General features: G+C 42.8%; 1 protein-coding gene across 1 annotated transcript in view; it reads right to left on the reverse strand.

The window, feature by feature from the left end:
- Positions 1 to 18237, reverse strand: part of DPYS (dihydropyrimidinase) — an 87043-nt gene extending 68806 nt beyond the window's left edge. Inside the window, exons 1-2 of the mRNA XM_055284853.2 lie at positions 17974 to 18237; positions 2614 to 2772 (exon numbers count right to left, since the gene is read on the reverse strand). Coding sequence (XP_055140828.1) covers positions 2614 to 2772; positions 17974 to 18237 — 423 coding nt within the window. The remainder of the gene's footprint in view (positions 1 to 2613; positions 2773 to 17973) is intronic.
- Between the last annotated feature and the right edge of the window lie 5460 nt (positions 18238 to 23697).

Below are 23697 nucleotides of genomic sequence, written 5' to 3' on the forward strand. Positions count from 1 at the left end.
TAGCTGATGAAAGTTCTTTCAATTTGATAAGAAAAACATGTTGAAAAATGTTGCCAACAATTCATGGAGTAATAAATGACTAACAACACATGCAAGAAATAAACTTCCTACTAACTAAAAAGCGCAAAATAAAGCAGTGTAGTTCTATTGAGTCAGCAAAGTTTAAGAATGATAATATTACATGCGAATTTACTCACTGCTACCACTGTTTATTCCCTTGGAAATGTCCCTCCCTTTTCTTGATGGTGCTGATCACCTGGCATAGCAGTCCTTACTTGCTGATCCCCTGTCTGCTCCACTAGGATTTCAGCCCCATGAGAGAAGGGGCCTCGTAAGGCTTGTTCACTGCTGTATCCTAGAACAGTGCCTGGTGCATAGTGCCCACTCAATAACTATTTATTGAATAAATTAATTACTACTTAATTAATATAGAAAAAAGCACCAAAATATTGAGAGTGGACAAGTGATGGAATGTGCTCCGTTAGGTTAAGTGACAACAGCAAGGGACAGAACATGGGACAGTGCACCTCATTTTTTTCCCCTAACAGTTTCTAATTTTTTACAATGAGTACCTTAGTTTTATAGTCAGAAAAAAAAATGCTTGAAACATTGTTAGCATATTCACATAATGGGCTTCCAAAGGGGATTATGATCTGCATTGCTTACATGAAATATCTTTTGCTCCCTGAGTAGAAGAGCCCTCATTAATCATCCCTGCCATCCACATCCATGGAAGAATCTCATTATACAACTTGCAAGCATATTAGCTTCAGCCTTGCTCCTCCAAAAGTGTGGCGCCTAAACCAGCAGCAGCAGCGTCACCTGGTTGCTTGCTAGAAATGCAGACTCTCAAGTCCCACCTGCCCCTAACCTACTGCTATGGGTTGACTTGTGTGAGCCCAAAATTCATATGTTGAAGTCCTAACGCCTTGTTTGGAAATAGAGTCCTTGCAGATGTAATTAGTTAAGATGAGGACACGAGCATGTGCGCTTTATCCAATGTAACTGGTGCCCTTATAGCAAGTGGAAACTGGGATGCAGACCTGCCACGGGGAGAATATCATATGAAGATGAAGGCAGAGATTGGGGTGATGCTTTTACAAGACAAGGAATGCCAAAGGTTGTCAGCAAACTACCGGAAATTAGGAGAGAGGAACGGAACAGGTTCTCCCTCAGAGCCCTCAGAAGGAACCAAACCTGCTGACACCTAAATCTCAGACTTCTGGCCTCCACAGCTGTGAGGCAGTAAATGTCTGTTGTTTAAGCCATTCTGTTTGTGGTACATTCTGTTTGCTAGGGTTACAGCAGCCCTAGCAAACGAAAACCCACCCTGAACAGAATCTGCAATCTGCATTTTAACAAGGTTTACCAGGTGACTCTTTGCATACTAAAGTGTGAGAAGCACTGATAAGGACAAACACCATCACCTTTGCTCCATCTTATAAAATAGGAGAATAGGAAAACGAAGAGAGGGAAGGAAAGGAGGGAGGGAAGAGAAGAAAAGAAAGAAGGAAGGGAGGAAGGGAGGCAGGGAGGGAGGGAGGGAGGGAAAAGAAGAAGAGAAGGGAGGGGAGGGAAGGGAAGAAAAGGAGGGACGATCCTAAAAGCATAACAGTTCAGATGCATCACTAAAAATGGCATTTTTGGAGAAAAACTAACTTTAGCTGTGGACTATAAACCTTGCTATTATGTTTGCTGAACTGTTAAAGATTGACTATTTGTTTTAGATTAACTTGCTGTCTAAAGCCTGAGTTTGTGGGGGATGTGAGATTATAAGTTACTCAAATAATGTCCTAATGGTGAACTCTTTCTGGTAAAAAGATTGCTCAATTAAGTGCAATGTGGAAAACATGTTGCAATTTAAATTCCAAGTAAAAGTTTCTTCCAAAATTCACACACAAATTTATGTGGGAGGAAATCAACATATTTTAACATCTCTCAAAACTGTCTTTTCTATCTAAATCATGTTATTTCTGCCATGACCTGGGCAATTAGTGGACATGGAAGGTTGCTTTAAGCTCTATTATGAAATGATCTGACCGGGTGGTAACATTAGCAGAGTAGGAAGATCACTCGGTCAAGATACAGCTTGGAGAAGACTCTGGAAACAGTCCAGGCCTGTCCCTTCCTCTCTAAAGAAGGCTCATGAGTGGGAAGGCAGGCTTCTAGTTCTAGAGAATTCTAAATTTAGAATTTCCTTGATTTGTTTTTTTGAGAAATTAAACATTTTTTATTGAAGTTCTAACCTGTAGGAAAATACTGTTTAAAAGATTCTGGGGATATTGAATTTAAGAAAAAGAGAAATCAGTATATTAAACATTACACTTAAAGCATTGATGATTCACTGATTAAATATTAGGAGAAGCTGTTATGTATGAGCATAAAAGATTTATCCTATTGTCTTTATATGATTTTTTTAATTTAGTTTTTAAAATTGGTAATACTTCGCAGAATTAAAAATTCAAAAGATACAAAAGAATATGCAATGAAAAGTCTTCCTGCCAGTTCTGTCCTCCAGTTATCTAGGAAGCAATCAACGTCACCAGTTTCTTGCTCTTATGCAGAATGAGGACAGGAGGATAACGGGAACACATTGAAATCCAGGTGCTTTACCTGGTCACTCCACCACGTCACTGCCACATGAAGGCTGTAGTCGCAGCAAACTTTGGGATCAGCCCAGCTTCGCCAGGTCTCGAAGGCCTCAATGAGGGAGCCACCTTTCTGAGGGATGGCGAAATCAATAATCATGGTGGTGCCTCCTGCGAGAGCAGCCTGGAATCATAAGAGGTTTTCAACAAATTAGCTATCAGTTTCCCAGTTAAGTCATTTATCATCTTGAACAATGTGCATTTGTAAGCACTTGGGCAAACTCGATGGGTCCAGGAAATTGCAAAAAGATGCTGCCTGCTTCAATGACCCAGAAGGGCATGAATAGACTTTTCATAAACTCAGTTTAAAGTATTAAACCTGCTGGAATTTCTTCTGCAAAAAGAATGTCATATCTGATAAGATGAAAATGGCTTTGACTCAAAACTGAGTGAGGATTGTAAAGAAAAATCAAAATGGAAAAGTGGAAAAAACGCACATATTTTTGTTCTTGAGAAGTGATATTCATTATTATAAGATTCCATTTTATTAGAATCCATCCTGATGAACTGTATCTCTAACTGCCCTGTGGTCCTCTCAGAATCCTGGGAGACTTACATGGTTCCGGTCTTGCCTTCATTCTCAGAAACCAAATGGTGACCGCTTTATCTTTCTTAGATTTGTACCTGTCCCTCTGTCCACTGCTACCACCCTGGTCTTAGTTCAGATCCTTCTCATTCCTCATCTTGACTATTGTAACAGAGTCCTGATTGATCTTCATCTCCCACTCCCTCCAATACAAACCCCTCATTGCAACGAGAGAGATATTTCCAAAGCACAAATGTGACCACTTGACTCCAAAGATGAAAACTGAGTGCTTCTCCGTGCCTCTGCACAAACTGGAATCTTCATAACATGGTCTATAAATCCCTGCATTCTGCCTCAACTTGCAATATACCCCTTAGCACATTACATCACTACTAATTTAAAAACTGTTACTAAATCACATGCCTTTGGCTATTTAAATTGATTTCATTTAAACTAAAATCACAAGATGGTTAATTGTTTTTAATTGTTGTATTCAAATAACGTAGGTGAAGAAAACAGAGACAGGAGGGATGCTAGCACAGTGGCTTAGACCATGGACCTGGGAGGCTCATGGGCACCAGGGTACAAAGCTCAGCATCAACACTTATTCGCTGTGGTAATCTCAGCAATTTCTTAACCTCTGTGTGCCTTTAATTCGCCATCTGCAAAGTGAGGACAATTGTACCTAAACTATAGGCTTGATAGGAGGATTAAACTGAAGTAATGTACACGGAGTGCTTAGGTCCAGGAGCCTTGGCTCATGCCTGTAATCTCAGCACTCTAGGAGGCTGAGATGGGAGGAGAGCTTGAGCCCAGGAGTTCAAGACTAGCCTGGGCAACATGGTGAAAACCCCGTCTCTACAAAAATGTTAAATTAGCCAGGCATGGTGGCATGTGCCTGCAGTCCTAGCTACTTGTTAGACTGAGATGGAAGGACCACTTGAGCCCGGGAGTTTGAGGCTGCAGTGAGCTATGATTGCACCACTGCATGCCAGCCTGGGCAACACAGAGAGACCCTGTCTCAAAAATAAACAAATAAAAATAAAATGCTTAGTACAGAGTTTGATTCATGGTAAGTGCTTTATGAGTTGAGCACTACTATTTCAGGATTAGGAATTTTTCCATCTTCCCTATATCGTGTTACCTCATCACCAGAAATGTGGTCATGTTACAACACAGGAGGGGGCAGTGCCTCAGTCTCTCTTTCCGGCCCCCACCACCCTCCCCCAACGGCCTCCAGATACACCGGATGCCCTCATGTCCTGCCTGATATGCCAGCTCTATTCTACCCCCACTTTTCTTGCTTACTTCAATAGATTTTTATTTTTCCTTAAGTTACTTGGCCCCACTCCAATTCTTTTTGCTCTCAAAAATTTCACTTTTTATACAGGATCCTGTACGTTGTCTCCACCTTTAGATAACACTGCCTTATCTGTGGCAAAACAATACATATTTGCATTTCTTAAGAAATCCCTATTGATGTAATGAAAATGCTAGGAAAAAAAATTCCTCAGGCTTTGTATTTTTATTTGAATACAGATTAATCTTCTTACCTTCTTCCTTCTTAAAGTGTCTTCCCAGTATGACAAGACATCCCTTGAGGATGAAGGACATTTTTCTAATAGAATCTGCTGTTAATTAAAGCGTTAGAAGAAAGTCCTCTTTTAGCATCTACTGAACTAGAAAATCAAGCTTAAAGAACTATTCTTTCTATTCTTTCCCTATTAAAATTTACCACATGCAGGATGTGGAGAAACTAGATACACAGCTGGTGGGAATGCAAAATGGTACAGCCACTTTGGAAAACAATTTGGAGTTCCTCTCCCAGTTAAAGATAGAGTTACCACAGGACCAAGCAATTCCACTCCTAGGCCTATAGCCAAGAGAAATGAAAACATGTTCTCGTAAAAACTTGCACACAAATATTCACAGCAGCATGATCCATGGTAGCCAAAAAGTAGAAAAAATCCAAATGTCCATCGACTCATGAATGGATAAATAAAATCTAATAGATTCATACAATGGGGTAGTATTTTACCATAAAAGGAAATGAAGTACTGACATACGCTATGACATGGGTGAAGCTTGAAAATACGATGCTAAGTGAGAGAAGCTAGTCGCAAAGATTATATATTGTGTGATCCTATTTATATGAAATGTCCAGAAGAGGCAAATCCATAGAGCAAGTGGAATAGTGGTTGTCTGGGGCTGGGTGGGACGAGGAGAGTCCAAGGTGATAGCTAAAGGGTATGGTGTTTCTTTTGGGGGTATCAAAAGTGTTCTGGCTAGGCATGGTGGCTCACGCCTGTAATCCCAGCACTTTGGGAGGCTGAGGCAGGTGGATCACCTGAGGTCAGGAGTTCTAGACAAGCCTGGCCAACATGGTGAAACCCCATCTCTACTAAAAATACAAAAATTAGCTGGGCATGGTGGCAAGTGCCTATAATCCCAGCTACTAGGGAGGCTGAGGCAGGAGAATTGCTTGAACCCGGGAGACAGAGGTTGCAGTGAGCCAAGATCATGCCATTGCACTCCAGCCTGGGTGACAAGAGCGAAACTCCATCTCAAAACAAACAAACAAACCAAAAAGTACTCTACAATTGATTGTGGTGATGCTTGCACAATTCTGTGAACATACTAAAAGCCATTGTCCTATACACTTTAAATGGCCGAATTGTATTGCAGGTGGTTTCTCTCTCCATAAAACCAGAAAAGGTCTACCACATCCAAGCCATTATATGTAGTGAAGGAAGTGGGAGACCACACAAATAATTAGGCAATGATTCTGCCCTCAGGGTGTTTATAGGAGAAGCAGAAATATGAATAAATAAATATAAAATAGATTGTAATAACAGGTAGCAAGTCTACTTTTATAATAAACTGTAGTATAAAAATTGCTAAAGGGAGGTAAAATTTGCTAAGATCCCTAGAAGAGGTAAAGAGAAAAGATGACCGGGAATTCAGAGGAGAGAAAGATCAACTCAGAGATCAGAGACGGCTTGGATTTCAACCAGGATTAGGACATACATGTGGAAGTTTCCAATTAAGTATAATAATATCTGACTCACAGCAAGTGCTGTGATGCTGTTTTTGTGCACCATGATGCTCTAGGAACTATTCCAATGTTTTGCATATTTTAACCATCTCAAGAGCTCTACAGTAGGTACTATGGTTAACTCCATTTTAGGATGGTGAATGCTGAATACAGAAAACCTAGATGACGGGCTGATGGGTGCAGCAAACTACCATGGCACATGTAAACCTATGTAACAAACCTGCACATTCTGCACATGTGTACCAGAACTTAAAGTAAAATAAAGAAAAAAAAACTTGATACAGAACCATCAATCACTTGGCCAAAGTCTCACAGCCAGCAAGGAATAATGGCAGGGTTGGAATCTGAGGCCTGAGCCTCCAGGAAATGTGAACTGCATGAAGAGGAGCTCTGAGGAAGAAGATCCGGGGGGAAGAGGTAGCAGCTCAGCAGAAAGTGTTAAAGGGCAGAATTAAGGTGACTGGGGACCATATAAAGTGGTGGTTCCAGAGGAGGAAAATAGGGCAATGATTGTTTTTAGTTGCGAAGGGAGTCAGGTGAGCCGATTTGACTAGGATGAGTGAGAAGATGGCAGGCGAGTGGACAGAGGAGGAGCATGATCTGCACTTAGAAGGGACATGAATGAAGTGGGGAACATCCTGAGAGTGAGGTGCTTGGGCACGTGTCCACCTGGTGGCATTTGCACACAGGAAGACATACAGACCTGTTTCTAAACAGCATACAAGACTAGGAGAAAATGTAGGAGTGACCTAGTAGAGGATGCCATAGAGGTCCCGAGATTGGCCGAAATGGCCAGGGAGAGAGAAGCCAGACATGACAACATGAGCCACAATAACATGCTTCGGAACATACCAACACTCAGCACAAACACAAAACCACACTGAGCCAAGGCAAAATGTTTACAGTGGCTGGTTCTAGATGGCATAATTCCAGGTTGTTTTAGTTTTCCCCTACTTAAATTTTATTTTCAATATTTGTTAAACTTTCTATTAAAATCATAATTTTTATATGAAAAATAAATATTTTACATATAAATATATGACACAAGGCATATATATGTACAGTCAGGTACCATAATGGTGTTTTGATCAATGACAGTACCACACATATGACGGTGGCCCCATAAGATCACAGTACCATATTTGTACTGTACCTTTTCTACGTTTAGCAATGTTTACATACACAGTTATTATTGTGATTGCCTATGGTATTCCGTAGAGTAACTACTGAACAGATTTGTAGCCGAGGAACCACAGGTCATAGCATATAGCCTAGGCATGTAGTAGGCTATACCATCTAGGTTTGTGTAAGTACACACTATGATGTTCTCACAACCACAAATTTGCCTAATGACACATTTCTCAGAATGTATTCCTGCTATTAAGTGACACATGACCATATATGGTGTATAAATAAATAGACAGAGCTGTTCATGGTCTTCTTACCAGACTGAAGATATGATAGTCAAAGGGCTACTCTTCTAAAACTAAAGCAAATGAAAATTCTCGGGGCTACAATTTGAAAGCTCTTAAATGAGGGTTGATCACAAATGCTCCACCTTCCTAATTAACTAGGAGCAGGAAAGAGACAGGAGAGGAACAGCCACTTATCTTTTCCTTCTTCTTGTTCTGTTTCTTATCCCCATTCTTATCTCCCTCTCCTCAACCCCAGACTGGGAATGAGTTTGGAGAAGCTGTACTGAATGGGAAAGGATGGCTGGGGCGAATTTCTCTCAAATAGCTACATGAAGCCTAGTTATTTCCTTTGCTTTTATTCCTGATTGACTTATTTCCACTTTTATTTATCAGTTAGCCAAACAAAATGGATTTAGCTTTTCTAACCTTGGCTCACAAATCAATTATTTCAGCTTCTAATTACTTTCACTGTTCTTCCTTGTAAACCTTCCAGTTTATCTAAAAAACTCTTTTGGCGGACAGGGGAGTCCACGCTGCTTCCAGAAGAAATGCAGTGGAACAGAAATTGAGATAAACTCTAACAGTGGGTCATAATATTGCACAAGATTTTGTTTAAGAATATTCCATTGTAAATCATTACTGAAAGTACAGGAGTTATCCCTTATCCAAGAGGAGTACATTCCAAGACCTCCAGTGGATGCCTGAAACTGAGGATAGTATTGAACCCTACATATGCTATGTTTTTTCCTATATGTACATACCTGTGATAAAGTTTAATTTATTACTGGGCACAGTGAGAGATTAACAGCAATAACTAATAAAAAATAGAACAATTAGCCAGCATCGCTCTTGCACTTTGGGGCCATTATGAAGTAAAATAAGGGTGACTTGTGCGTGGCCACAAGCACTGCAGTATTGTGACAGTTGACCTTATAACCGAGCCAACTACTAAGTGACTGACAGGCAGGCAGCGTCTATAGCATGAATGTGCTGGACATAGGGAGAACTCACGTCCCTGTCCCACGCAGGTTGGAGCAGGATATCTTGAGATTTCATCACACTGCTCAGGACATTGTACAATTTAAAACTTATTACTGTTTATTTCTGGAATTTTCCACTTAAGATTTTTGGACTACAGTTGACCTCAGGTAACTGCAGAAATTGAAACTGTGATTCAGGGTACACTACTGTATCCAAATGCATTTTCTCCCCTTTATGGTGCCACCAAATTCTTATTTCTAAGCTTATCCTAAAACAAGTGACTTTGTTTCATTAAAATCCATCACAGAACCTGCACCACCCAAGTAAAACAAAAAGAAACCCAACAGTATGTTTGAGCCTTAGAGAGAAAAGTTCGTGGCTGAATTTCTAGCTCTCTCACAGTCATTGAAACCTACAAAAACAAGTTTCACGATGCCAGCGTCTGTCCCAAATCCAGAAGCACACTCAGCTTTGTAAAGATGTCTTGCACATTCCTGTCCACGCCTGGCTTCTTGCCTCCCTAAGTTTGGAATATTAATCACGCTATCATCCATCCCACCAGAAACTTAAGAGTTACCCTTGACACCTACTTCTCTTCTTCCCTGTATCCCCAAATCCAATCCATCAACAAGACACTGGAGGCTGTCCTCTATGAACTCCAGGAGCCTCTCCACTCCTGTGTCTTCATCTCTCCTGCCCGGTGCCACCTTCGTCTTTCCACTGGACTAGCACAGTGAAGAAATGAGAAGGGAGGGAAAACAGAAAGGAAGAGGGCCATAAATAGGGTGTATTAATGAGTAGGTTACCACTGTGCGCAACCGGAGTTCAGTCCCCAGAAAATCCTCAGAGCAACAATGTGAACACAACTCCAAGGTAGGAGGTATACCTACCATATGTCTGCCCAGCCATATCTGCCACTTCTAATCTTTTATTGACTTCTCTTTGCTCTTAAGATGGAGAAAAAACAATTGTTGCCCAACCCATAAGGTCCCGCATGACCTGAACTTTAGCTTTCTCCAAAGCTCTCTGTTGAGCTGTTCCCTCTCAACTCATTCGCTCCACTCCACTGACACTGTCCCTGCCTCTCTTAGGAGACCTGAGCACTTTCCCATTTCAGAGACATCATTCATGTTCTTCCCTCCTCTACCCATTCCTGTGCTGAGTCCAAGCAATTCTTAGCCCTGGATCATGCTGGAATCATGTAGAAAGAGTTTACCCCATTCCCAGAGATTCTGATTTAATCAATGTTGGTTCATCTCTGTATATTCTGTGCCCATTACAGTACCTGGTACATGAATATTCTCTAAATGTCTGAAGGGGAAAGGAAGAGAAGGACCAGTGAATTTCCCTAAAAGTTACGAGATGGAATAATTATGATGGTTCACTTTTCCAATTGCAAACTGGGAAAGCTGTGTAAGTTGCGTGTTAGTGTGAAATGTCATTTCCCAAAAATATTGCTAGTCCTGGCCCTGTAGTTTCCTAGATCCTTCTATGAACATGTTAATATGGAATGTCAATGCAGACCACATCTGAAGGTTGAATGCTCAGTTTTTCCAAAGTTCATTACCAAAGCAGTGTTAACTAAGACTTTTAACAAATACAATTTTAGCTTATTTCTGTATCTATGCCTCAAACACTTTCTTGACTTCTAAAAATGATTACATTTTGTTTTACTTTCAGGTGAATTTTAAGATCTTTCCTTTTATGTGTGAAAAACAGATCCTCAGGCTCAGGAACTCATCCATGACTATCACTATATAATGCAATTTCCCTGTTAGATGCAATGAAACGTAACAGAAAAAATTGAATTGTTACTTGACGTGTGAGAAGAAAGCACAAAGCAGTGTTGAGGTGTAGATGGTGGCCAGTTGCCCAGGCTCACTTGTCAGCCAAGTAAGCAGCTCAGAAACACAGCCAGGTGATGCAGGCCACTGTGATTGATGACTGAGCAACAGGGAAAATGCCAGATGTCACTGACCTCACGTGTTTACTAAAAAATTGTCACAATCATCAAAGCAAAGTCTATAAAGCCCAAACTTACTATATAAAATTTATTATCAAAGTCCAGACAGATTAGAGACCCATATACCTCTAGCCTGTTTACCACTGAGAACAAATACCATGGTTTTCATCTCTATAACCTCTGCACCAGCCACAATGCCTGGCACTTAGTGGGTTTCCAAGAAATACTTGTTGACTGAATTAATGGAACCTAACAGTCAGCTTGAAAAATCCTTAGTTTGGGATTATTCCATATTAGATGGCAGTTGAGACTCTAGAATATACCACTGTAGTATAAATATTATTTTGAGCTCCAGATATTTGAGAATAGGTGTTTTATTTTTTCCCTTAAGTCCCAAATCTGCTATAAACCAAAGCCTCCCCAAAGACCTCAATTATCATAAATCCCCTCTCTAGGGGTTTCACCACCAGGGAAGATTGTCTTATCACTAGAGACTTGGAAGCTGACACCATACCTAAATAGACATTGTCACAAAACTATCATATGTCCCATATCTCCTTCTAAGGGCCCATTTATCTTTTCTAAAAGTCATTTGTTTTCCTATGTGTCTTTTCTCCCCGTGATCATCCCCTATTAAGAAGTTGTTTGTTTTTTTGTAAGTGCCTGCTCCGCCTTCCCTTGTTCTGTTAAGATGGTGTATAACCCCCCAAATCTAGCCCCCTCCATGAGTCACATTTTTCTGTGAATTCCTACATATGTATGTGAATGTTTTAAATTTGTCCTTTCTTTTGTGAATCTCTCTTTTGTCAGTTTAATTTGCAGGCCCCCAATTACTAAACATAAGAGAGTAAAGGAAAAGATTTTCCTCCCTGAGAGAAGCATCATGGAAACCTTGATTTCTAGACTACCTCTCTCAGACATTGGTATGGTTTGGCTCTGTGTCCCCACCCAAATCTCAAGTTGAATTGTAATCCCCAGTGTCAGGGGAGTGACCATGTGGGAGGTGATTGAATCATGGGGGCATATTTCCCCCTTGTTGATCTCATGAGTGAGTTCTCATGAGATCTGGTTGTTTAAAAGGGTGCAGCACCTCCCCCTTTGCTCTCTCTCCTGCCACCATGTGAATATGCGCTTGCTTCCCCTTCACCTTCCAACATGATTGTAAGTTTCCCAAGGCCTCCCCAGTCATGCCTCCTGTACAGCCTGTGAAACTGTGAGTCAATTGAACCTCTTTTCTTTATAAATTAGCCAGTCTCAAATACTTCTTTATAGCAGTGTGAGAACAGACTAATACAGACATTGAAAACACCCAGGCCAGACATGTGAGAGAGAAAACAAGGGGTGGAAGTGAAAAGCATGAACTATGGAATATCAAAGCTGAAATAAGGCAAGTCTTGGAATCTAAGTCAGTGAAAGGATTCCTAACACACAACACCCTTAACAGAACCAAAGCTTTAGTTAGCATCAAGTGGTTTCAGTTAATCTTTGAGATTTTTTTGTGCTTCCTCTGATTAGTCTGAAGGTTAAGTTTGTAATCATTAAACAGCCATTCAAGGAAACCACAGAATTACAAACCCTTGAAGCTGGAGCATCTAAACTACTAATACAACATGAATGTTCAAAGCTCAGCCTCACCAGTTATTAAAGAGATGATCTTTTAAAGACAGTAAGAAGTGCTATGTTTTTCCTCCGAAATTGACATAGATTTTTTTAAAAGTCATTATCCAGGCCAGGCACAGTAGCTCACACCTGTAATCCCACCACTTTGGGAGGCTGAGGTGAGTAGATCACTTGAGCTCAGGAGTTTGAGATCAGCCTGGGCAACATAGTGAGACCCTGTCTCTACAAAAAAAAAAAAATACAAAAATTAGCTGGGCATGGTGGCGTGCACCTGCAGTCCCAGCTACTCGGGAGGTTGAGGTGGGAGCATTGCTTGAGCACAGGAGGATGAGGCTGCCGTGAGCTGGACTGCACCACTGCATTCCAGCCCAGGTGAGAGAGTGAGACCCTGTCTCAATAAAATAAAATAGAATAAAATAAGATAAAATAAAATAATGTCATTATCCACCATCAAAAAGAATGCAGTGAAATGGGAATGATAATGGGCACATAAACTGAAGAGCAGTCTGAATGAATGTATTAAACTCCTTTAAGATGTGTCTAATACTCTTTGGCCCAGGCATTTTACTCTAAGGGATCATTTCTGAGGCAATCATCAAGAATATGAACAATAATTTACATATAAGGATGTCTGTCACAGCATTGCTATATAGTGGAAAAAAACTGGAGATCACCAAAATGTCCATCATGGAGAAGATGAGAGCTGAACCATCAAAGCTTGGGAAACAGGAAGAAAAATGAGTTTGAAACTTGAAGGAGAGGTCACACTTGGTTTGGAACATGCTGAGTTTGAGGTTCTTCTGGGATATCCAGGTTGTGATATCCAGAGACAGGCAGAAATTGAGGCCTGATGCTTAAGGAATATGGAGGCTGGAGAGAGATCCGAGACGCAGAGATCATTATCCACAGAGAGGATAATGAGGCCACGAAATCCCATTCTCCAGTGGTATTTAAGGACGGGGGAAATGTTTAATGAACAAGGCTGACTCCAATCAGTATGCCCAATTTGGTAGAAGGAAACAAATGTTTATACGTTCCCCCCAACAAATAAATATCTAGAAGGATAGGGAGCCAAATGTTAAAATTATAGGTGATTTAAATATGATTTTTCTTTATACTCATCCGTATTTTTCTTTTTTAAAAAAGCAGTTGATACGTTTAACTAATGCATATTGAGTGACTATAATGTGCCAGCATTTTCTTAAGGTCTAGATGATAAGTATATATTGTTTTTATAACTTAAAAAACTCTTTTTGAATTGCTCATCTAACCAATGCCTCATTCACAGACAAAAAAATGCTGACAATCCTGAGAGAGGAAATTACTTGCCCAATGTCACAAAATCAGCCCACACAGCTCCTGAAGCCCAGCCGGGAGCTCTGGCAGGCAACAGAAAAGGGGATTTGATTTGCAACCAAAGTTTCTGAAGCACAGCTCTTCCACAAGTTGCAGAAGCTCTATAAATACAACTGTAAATGTGTGGTGTTCTTAATCACATGCCTTACACTGCCTTGTAAGTAATCACCACAATGGCATTTTACCAAAAATTTCAAAGCAAAGTGTAATTTCCCTTCTCAATAATTTTGAGAACTTTTTGTCCTTTACAATAAAGAAAAAAGAAAAGAAAAGAAGAAACATGTGTTGCATGGTTTCCCGATTTTTAAAAAGATGTTCCTCCTGCCAGTTACTGACACTACCGGGTTTTCAGTGCAACTCCACCCACTCTGACCTGCATACGCCTCTAAATACAAATTTATGTATATTTGAAAACTTGCCAAACTCTTATACTTCATTCTCTTATCACAGAATGTAGTAAAAGTAAAGTCACAATTCTTTCAAATTTATTGAATTCATACTACCTATTGAATAAAAAATCCCATTGTCCTTCCTCATAGATATTGGATTATCTGAAGACCACTGTACATCTGGTATAGACCAACAAAATGAAATATGATTTCTTTAAAGCAGAACATTATTTCCATTAGTTACTTCAGAAAGCTTTTACCTGTAATTAAGCTAATCAATTATAGGCTTTAAACCAATCTCTGACATGAATTCGATTTACAAAATAAATAACCTTTAGTTAATGTATATTCATTTTTAAAATTGAGTCCCATCACAATCTAGTGATCGATAAATAGAGTACCACAAATAATATCCTTTTGTATTTGTCAGGTATTATAAATGCTCAGCCTGCTGGATGTAGAATGCAAACAGCTATTGGTCTAACCTTTAGGGGCCCATCTCTTGAAAGCATAACATATCATTTTTACTTTATGTTTTTTCTGTACTTGAGGTCCATTTCTGTACCCTTACAGATGATATGGCTATAAATGCATGTATTATACAAACGCCTTATAAACTGAATACCTGCAGTGTGTATTTATTTTGATAACCTTAACTGCCTCTAGCTTTAGGAAAGTGAAAAGTTACTGTCTTTTCTAAAGATGCCTCTGCTCTATTTTCGAGAAAAGATGCCTCGCATTAAAATGCAACTTACATGGCTCTGTCGTCTATCACTTGCCATCCTGACAAATCTGAACATTATATGTTTTTTCAAAAGAATAGACACTAACAGGTAACAGCTTCAGCGATGGGGTCAGGCAGTACTAAATTTGAAGAGCCACTCGATCAGTTACGGCCCTAGGTGTACAACCTTAGGCAGGTAACTTAAGGTTCAATTTCCTCAATTGTAAAAAAGTAGACAATGGCATCTGGGATTTTTGGAAGATAATGCACAACTTAGGGCATTGCCTGGTATGTACTTGATAAAATAGATGTTACTTAAAGGTATAAGAAGAAGATGTTTTTCAAGTTTAACATATCATACAACCAGTATTTACAAAAGGCCTATCTTTGTCTCTAGCTCCCCAAAACAAACACCCACCAACATTGCTTTGGGGATTATTGCAAAGGCCAGGAGAGAAGACAAAATAACTCTATAATGCCTTTCTTTCAGAATTCAGGCCAATACGGTAATGTTCATGTTTATCTATATTTCCCCACCTTGTTCACTTCATGAAGCCTCAGCTGTTTCTGGGGGTGGGAGTGGTTACCTCTTGGGATCCAACCAACTGACTCTGAAGTAGACTATTGCAACACAGCCCCTTTGTAAGTACTGTTTAATATTCAACAGGAATTTGGTATTTGCTAAACCTTTGACCTTAATATCTCTGACCATATCATTTTTTGTTTAAGATCCTAAGCTCATGAAGAACATGTTTTTATTTAATGTTTTCACAACCTTTAAGTACAGAAATGCTTAGAGGATCGGCTGGTGGATAAATCCTTTGAGATGTTGACAACAGACTATACCCCATAAGGACCTACATTCTCAGTTAAGAATTGTAAATCTCTCTGAACTAGAGAATCCGAGAATGGCTAAGGAAAAGATAGAAGACCAAGAACCACTTCCCAGGACCTTGGGGCATGCAAAGATAATCTCGAGAAAGAGAGGGAATGCCCCTCCCCCACAGCATTCCAGTTCTTCTTTGCTGCTTTATCTGGAACCCTGATGGCAGAAAGAGAATGAAAGCTACTGCTCAGCTGTAAGAGGGAGAATGATGCTAGTGGGCAACTCATGGTCAGAAATAGCAGCTCCCCACCTTGCAGGTGGGAGTGTTCAGTGGGATGCCCTGCCACCAGCAAAGCACTTTGTTAATGATAAGTCTGTAATAACAGAATGGGCTTGCACTATGACTGAAAATTGCAAGTTCTGACATTTTAAATACAGGTGTACACACACAGACACATGCACAATATGATATCAATTATGTAAAATAGAGCATATTAAAAAGCATAAAGGCAATACACCAAAACATTGGCTGTCACTGAGAGGAGAGTATTATTAATGTTTTGCTTCTTTTTATTTTCCTATTATTTCTCCAATTGTTTCCTATAATCACATATTGTTTTGATAGCTAAAAAATTCTTTAAAATGTAAAAATAAGTTCATTCAAATTCAGTGCATATTACTTTTTAGCAAAAGGGAAAAATGAACAAACAAAACAAAGTTTGCTAATTTTCGAAGCATACAACGATCTGTCCTACGAAAGACTTTATTGACATAACAATAAAGGTTGATAATTAGTAATCAGGGAGAAGCTTTCCAAATGGCAATTTGAGCAGCCTGCCCAGATCCTTCTCTCTGGGTCAAATCTAGCTGCCTTCCTTTTTTTCTGTTAATCATTCCAGTCAATCATAGAGGATTGGGGAACTTGGAGAGGGGGAGGTGTAAGGAGAGCAAAACTGTCAGAAATCAGTATATGAATGAAGTAGCTATCACCAAAACTGCTTTGAAAGACCGTCAGCTTGTCCACAGTAACATGGGAAGAGAAAGAGAGAGAGGGGTGGAGGGGTTAGCCGGGGAGAAAGAAGGGAGGGAGCAATGGAGAGAGGGAGGAGGGAGGAAGGAAGCCTACTATACACTGGACTTAATACCGCAACTTGTTTCACACAACAAGGTGTGGTCCACGTGAAAAGCCAAGGCCTTTAGTATATCAATACATCTTCACTTTGGAAGGAGCCATTTCTCTCAAGGCAGCTCAAAACACAGGACTTAAGGAGGATGTGGGCTTAACTTTAGCCCAAGTGCTGAGAGTAGAATTTTTACTCTATGTTCCTGTAAAGCTGCTCTGTTAGTCTCTTGATCTTGTGTTGAGGAGCTTTGGGGAAATGTTGCAGGGGTGTCCAATCTTTGGCTTCCCTTGTCTTGGGCCACACATGAAATACACTAACACTAACGACAGCAGATGAACTAAGAAAAAAAATGCAAAAAAAAATCTCATAATGTTTTAAGAAAGTTTATGAATTTGTGCTGGGCCGCATTCAAAGCCATCCTGGGCTGCATGCGGCCTACAGGTTGGACAAGTTTGGTTTAAGTTTCCTTTCATTGACCCACACTTCTGGCCTTTGTATCTAGAGAAACCCAAGCCTGCCTCCACCTGGGGAGTGGTGATCTGACTGTCCTCCTGCAATATCAGTAAAACTATGGGTACTCCAGCAGCAAGAATGTTGTGTCCCTAGCGCAAGTGGGATGGAGAAGAGAGCCTGCTGCGAGGCTGCGTTGGTGTGTGTGAGTGTATCGAGATCATTTCTGGAATACTTTCTCTTCTAAACCCTGGTCGGGGCTGTATTTTTTCTACTGGGGGTGGGAGTGGGGGCAGAGGGTAGGGCAGGGGAACGTGAACACGGTGGGCATCTAGCCCACTCAGACACATCACCTGCTACACTGTTCACTTTGAGTCAAGGCTGTAACTACCAGGTGAATGGATTTTTCATTTGGTTTTGGTTGGGGATAACGGATGGGTCGAAATGGCTGGGAGAAATGGCTGGGAGTGCCTACTTTATAAAAAGATTCTAAAGAAGATATGGAAGATTTGCGACTTCCACAGAACACCAGTCAAAATGGGGTTGCGGGGAGATTTGGGGAGTAAGCGGCATAGAGAAATTAGGGTAAGGGGATGGCCTTAAACGTGTCAAATTAACCATCAAGGGAGGAGTCGAGGGCATCTGGTTGAGCCAAGGCTGCTGGGCTGCCGCCGAGAAGGGGCGCCTGGAAGGGATCCCAGCGAAGAGAATCTGAGTCGCCTCTGACACCCACCGGGGCTGTGCTCCTTCCCGCCCACCCAGCCCCTCGGCGCCGCGCCGCACCGCGCGAGGCGGCCCTGCTGGGGACCCCGGGACGGCTGGGGGGGGCTGCCCGAGGCTCCGTGGGTACCGCGGGGCGGGGCGGGGGGGGGGCGGGGGCGCGGCGGGGTGGGTACCTTCGTGCCCTGGTGGAAGTCGTCGATGGACCGCGAGCCCATGAAGGGGAACTGCATGTGCGTGTGTGTGTCGATGCCTCCGGGCAGGACTAGCTTGCCGGCGGCGTCGAGGACCCGCAGCCCCGCAGGAGCGCCCCCGGGAGGCAGCAGGTCGTGCCCGAGCGCCCGCACCACGCCGTCCTCCACCAGCACGTCGGCCACCTCCGAGAAGTCGTTGTTGACCACGCGACCCCCGCGGATCAGGAGCCGCGAGGGCGCCGCCATGGCGAAGGGCGCGCGGGGTCCTACCCGGCCGGGGCTGCGCGCAGGGGCGGGGCTGGGCTGGGCTGGGCTGGGCGGGCTGGGGGGTGCCCTCCTGCAAGGTCCCCACCGACAGCTCCCGAGCTCTGGCTCGGGCTGCAAATCCGGAGCCCAGCGGCCTGGCGGGTTTATGACCTGGCGGCTTACGCGGCTCCACCCCCGGGAAGGCTGGGCTGGAGCCCAAAGGCCGAGATTGAACAGGTCGGCATGGTCCTTGCACACTCAGACCCCAAGTATTCTGCCCCCTGAGTTGAGGTATCCACCCAGGCTTCAGAGTCATTGGAAGGGAAAGATCTTGGAGTTTTAAGAGAAAGGGACATGCGTTTTTCATAAGATTAGGTGCTAAAGGGAAAGAAATCCACCTCACCCTTTCCCTTGGTTGGGGATGTGTTTGTACCAAAAGACAGATCCAGAGGGAGAAAGAAAGCAAGAACCATCACTAGAAGCAGCAACAAAAATACCCAAACCCACCCAAGCCAGAACAGAGCCAATCGATCTGGGTTTCCTTTTAAATGTTCTTAAGCCAGGAGCAAATTATCATATAATCCCAGTAATTGGCAGACACAGGGAAGGATCAGAGTAAAATATCTAATGTATTTGAAAGAAAACGACTTGGTGTCAACTATTCTCCACGTTTTAATGATACAACACATACCAGCAAGTGTTTCTTGGAAAATAACCGGTACTGTAACTCTAAAGATTTAAATTTCTACTCCCAGCTTTTCCACAAAACCAGTTTAGAGATCTTCAGTTAAATCTTTTATTCTCTTGGTTCCTCAGTTTTCTTACATATAAAATTGAGTAATACTTGTTCTTGCCTTCCATATTTGCTTTGAGAAGCAAGTATGATGATGGCTGTGAATACACCCTAATAAAGTGGGAAGCGCCATGCAAATTCACTTAAATACTGGCTTTGTAAGGACTACAAAGCTTACCTGACTAGGGGGATTGGCTAGAGGGCTAAGTGAGAAAGATAAACCACATTTCCACCCTCAAGTAGCTAACAGCCAACAGTGACACACATACATACTTCAATATATAAAACAGAACATTCTATCTTTGAGAAGGGATAAAGATAAGAATTTAGAGGAAAGAGTGAGTTTATTTCTGGCTTAAAGAAATCAGATATGGAAGATTTGTGAAGAGGTATTTGAATTAGGATACAGAGAATGTGAACACGCAGAGGTGAGTGGTGGGAAGAGGACATGGTACTCCAGGTAGAGTGAACAGGGCGTGTAAAGGCACAGAGAGGGTGAAGGAATGCACTCCCTGTGGTTAAGCTACGAGGGAGAGGCTTACACTGAATCCTGGACCATCCCTTTGCTTATAGGGGAGGAGGAAGAAGAGACAGAGTGGTCAGAGAGAAGGGAGACCACAGGTCTGTGTGATGGAAGGCAGGAATGCAGAATTTTAATAAGGGCAACAGGATGGAATCTTGCAGAAGGGTTATGAAGGGTCATGGGGAGGTGGGGTAGACATCTGCTGACCAGGCATATATTCTCGTACTTATTCTGGTAACAGTCCCTGGCATTTCTTTGGTGGGAAATCCTCTGCCTGAAGTCTCAGAACACTTGTTTTGGAGAAACTGATGGTGAGAGACAGGACTAGCTGGATTTCCCAGGCTAAGAATTCCTAAGCCTAGCTGGGGAAGGTGACTGCACCTACCTTTAAACATGGGGCTTGTATCTCAGCTCACACCTGACCAATCAGGTAGTAAAGAGGGCTCACTAAAATACAAATTAGGCTAAAAGCAGGAGGTAAAGAAGTAGTCAAATCACGTATCACCTGAAAGCACAGGGAGAGGAACAATGATCAGGATATAAACCCAGGCATTCCAGCAGGGAGCGGCAACCCCCTTTGGGTCCTCTCCCATTGTATGGGAGCTCTGTTTTCACTCTATTAAATTTTGCAACTGCACACTCTTCTGGTCTGTGTTTGTTACGGCTTGAGCTGAGCTTTTGCTCACAGTCCACCACTGCTGTTTGCTGCCGTCACAGACCCGCCGCTGACTTTCCACCCCTCTGAATCCAGCAGGGAGTCCGCTGCGCTCCTGAACCAGCGAGGCGCCCATTGCCGCTCCCTTTCAGGCTAGAGGCTCGCTATTGTTCCTGCATGGCTAAGTGCCCGGGTTCTTCCTAATCTAACTGAACACTAGTCGCTGGGTTCCGTGGTTCTCTTCCGTGACCCACGTTTTTCTAATAGAGCTATAACACTCACTGCATGACCCAAGGTTCCATTCCATGGAATCCATAAGGCCGAGAACCCCAGGTCAGAGAACAAAAGGCTTGCTGCCATCTTGGGAGCGGCCACCACCATCTTGGGAGCCTAAGAACAAAGACCCGCCCGTAACAATGGGACCTCTAGCTCTGCGACTGAGCTCTCACCTAGACTCTTCCAATCATGGCAGGGAATCCTCAAACCACAGTGATGATACAGGGATGGACACATGCTCCAAACTGACTTCTCATGTCCAAGAAGTGAGTGCAGGCTGGGCGCGGTGGTTCACGCTTGTAAGCCCAGCACTTTGGGAGGCCGAGGCGGCGGATCATGAGGTCAGGAGATCGAGACCACGGTGAAACTCCGTCTCTACTAAAAATACAAAAAATTAGCCGGGCGTGGTGGCGGGCGCCTGTAGTCCCAGCTACTCAGAGAGGCTGAGGCAGGAGAATGGTGTAAACCCGGGAGGCGGAGCTTGCAGTGAGCCGAGATCGCGCCACTGCACTCCAGCCTGGGCGACAGAGTGAGACTCTGTCTCAAAAAAAAAAAAAAGAAGTGAGTGCAGATGCCAAGACTTCTTACTTATAGGTTGAGCAGACAAGAGGCTTGTTCTTTCCTCTTGGACTTGAATTCTGGGGAGTGTAAACAAGGGGCTTCTGGGAGCCTTCTAGACAACACAGAGAAATAGCCCTTCTGTAAACAGAGCCAACACCAAGAACAGGAAGGAGAGACGGAGAGAGGCTGGGTTCTCCTGACACTGAGTTCCTGAATCCCACCATGCCTAAAGCCCCCTCCCCTAGACTTCCCACTTTTGGCTTAAGCTGATTTGAGTCTTTTGTCACTTGCAGGGTCCACTGACAGACACTGGGAAGATACCTTCTTCATGTTTCGAGACAAGGTGGGCACATGTGACCTCAGAGATGGCATTTTCAATAGTGGAATGTGAGGTATTATTATTGCCAAATCTCCTAAAGCTTCAGCTTACACAAACCTCAAAATAATTAAAAATTAGAAAGCATCAGTAATTTAAAGTTCCGTAGATTTGGCTGTCAAGCCAGGAACAAGAAACCCAAGGAGGTTATGCAATTATTGTCAAGGGACCTTTGTGTAAGGGTGAAAGGGGTAATTATAAACATAATGAAATTTCTACAAGCTGTACAAGTAAGCACCACCTTAGGAAAATAAGATTGGATGTCAGTGCAGTTGTGCCATCCTTTCTGCAATTGTCCAGATTAATGATTTCAAAGGTTTCTTTTATCTTACACAGTTTACATCGTGAAATGCCCTGTAGCACAACACAAAACAAACTTCCCACATTTAATTAACCCAAACTTTTATCAGAAAAGGGGACATGTAGAATGCCACCGAAGCACGAGGAAATGGCTCACTGAGATTCACTGACAGCCATAAAAGAGACAGGGGGGTAGTTTTAGGGATAAATGTTAGCTCACAGAACAGAAGGGGCTTTGCCACTTTCTGACCATCATTCCCGCACACTAGCCTGCAGTGGCTGAGCCTGGACAAACCGGCTCAGTGGGGGAAGCTTGTTCTCAGCACACACTCACCTTCATTTTCATTGTCCTACACAGCCTCCTCCTTACCCAGACACTCCAGGCCCTCCGTGGGCAGTAAACAAGAATCAGGGGACACAATGTTGTCATTGGGAGAATGGTGGGATGCAGCGCTTCTGCTGTTCTTCATTCTTCTTGCTGGGGAGAGCGTCAGTTGCATTGACGAAAATATCAAGGATGTCTGAGAACATATTACCCCTCAGAGGAATAGTTTTAAAGAAGCATTTTACAGGATGGTTACAAAGATTGTCAGTGCTTAACCCATGAAAACACACCTATCTGGAAGTGTAGGTGAGGGTGATTTGGCAAGAAGAGCGTCCCATCCCTACTTGATGGTCTACAGGGAGAGAAAGCCTGGAGGAGCAAGCAGGTGACTTCCTTCACTGAGTGGTTGAGATTTTGAGAAACAAGTCCACCAGGGTCAGTTGTATTTCAGTCTTCGGCTATCCTGGAGGAGCCAAGTTTGCCTTCCCTTTGCTCGTGACCCTCTCCACTCCTACTAGAGGCTCCTGTGAGCTGGGAGAGGTTTTTAGGCTGTTGTTTCCACCCAGTGGAAGAGTTCTCTGGGGCACAGGGAAGGAATGGTGAGGGTGGGTGACTGAGACTGAGCAAGGAGAGTTGGGTGTCTCAAAGCAGTGCAGGTGCACCAGCATCTGTGGAAACTCCAATTCCCTGGACCACTGAGGGATAGAATTCCCTGGCAGGGTAATGTATTTATACTTGAATCAATGATGAAAGTAGGAGTTGGGAAAGGTAGATGGCATGGAAAGGGTGGAAGAAAATTGAATGAGGAAATAGTAATCTAATCTAATAGTAATCTGATGCCAGCTTCTGCTGAGAGCTTGGACAAGTCACTTAATGCTCAGGGTCTCTGCCTCCTCCACAACTAGGTTGGCAAAAGCTTGTAAGACCCACACTTCCCACTTTTATAATTTTAAGATTCTCTGAATGGATAGTTCCTGGTGTAGTCCTGGAATTACACTCTTCCCAGATTCAGATGAGTGAATTGGGAACCAAGTAAATCTTGCCTTCTGGATTCAGAACTATTTTATTCCTGGTCCTTCCACTGGGGCCTAGGGGATCTCCTAGGAAAGGAGCAACATACAGAGTGTAAAACCTACAGTCATGGGGATGGGGCGGTGATGCTTGGTGGGACTGGTTTTAAAGTCCTCAGACTGAAGAGCAGGTATGGCATTTTAATCACTGCTCAGAATTAACATGCACGATAGGCAGGGATGGTCACCCCAACTCTGGGGGGCCATGGAGAGAGCTGGCCCACTATACAACTCCAGCGGATAGTGTCCCTGAAGCACCACTCCTGGGCAGAAGGAGAAAATGGTACCAGCGACAGTAGCTAAGTACACATAATGTACCAGCGACAGTAGCTAAGATTTGTCCAGCACTAACATCAAGTTAGTACTGGACCAAGATTTTTACGTGCATTATTTTACTTAATCCTCACAATTCTTTGAGCTAAGTACTGTTTTTCCCTTTAACAGATGAGCTTTTTAAGGTCAAATGATTTGTCCAAGATCACATGGCAGGCAAGGCTTTCCTTCTGGAACCTGTCATTTACCCACTATGCAACTCCACGCTCCAAAGCCACGTCCAAATCCTGGCTGCACCTGGGCCTCAG

Source organism: Symphalangus syndactylus, chromosome 7, assembly GCF_028878055.3.
Source record: "Symphalangus syndactylus isolate Jambi chromosome 7, NHGRI_mSymSyn1-v2.1_pri, whole genome shotgun sequence".
NCBI lineage: Eukaryota > Metazoa > Chordata > Mammalia > Primates > Hylobatidae > Symphalangus > Symphalangus syndactylus.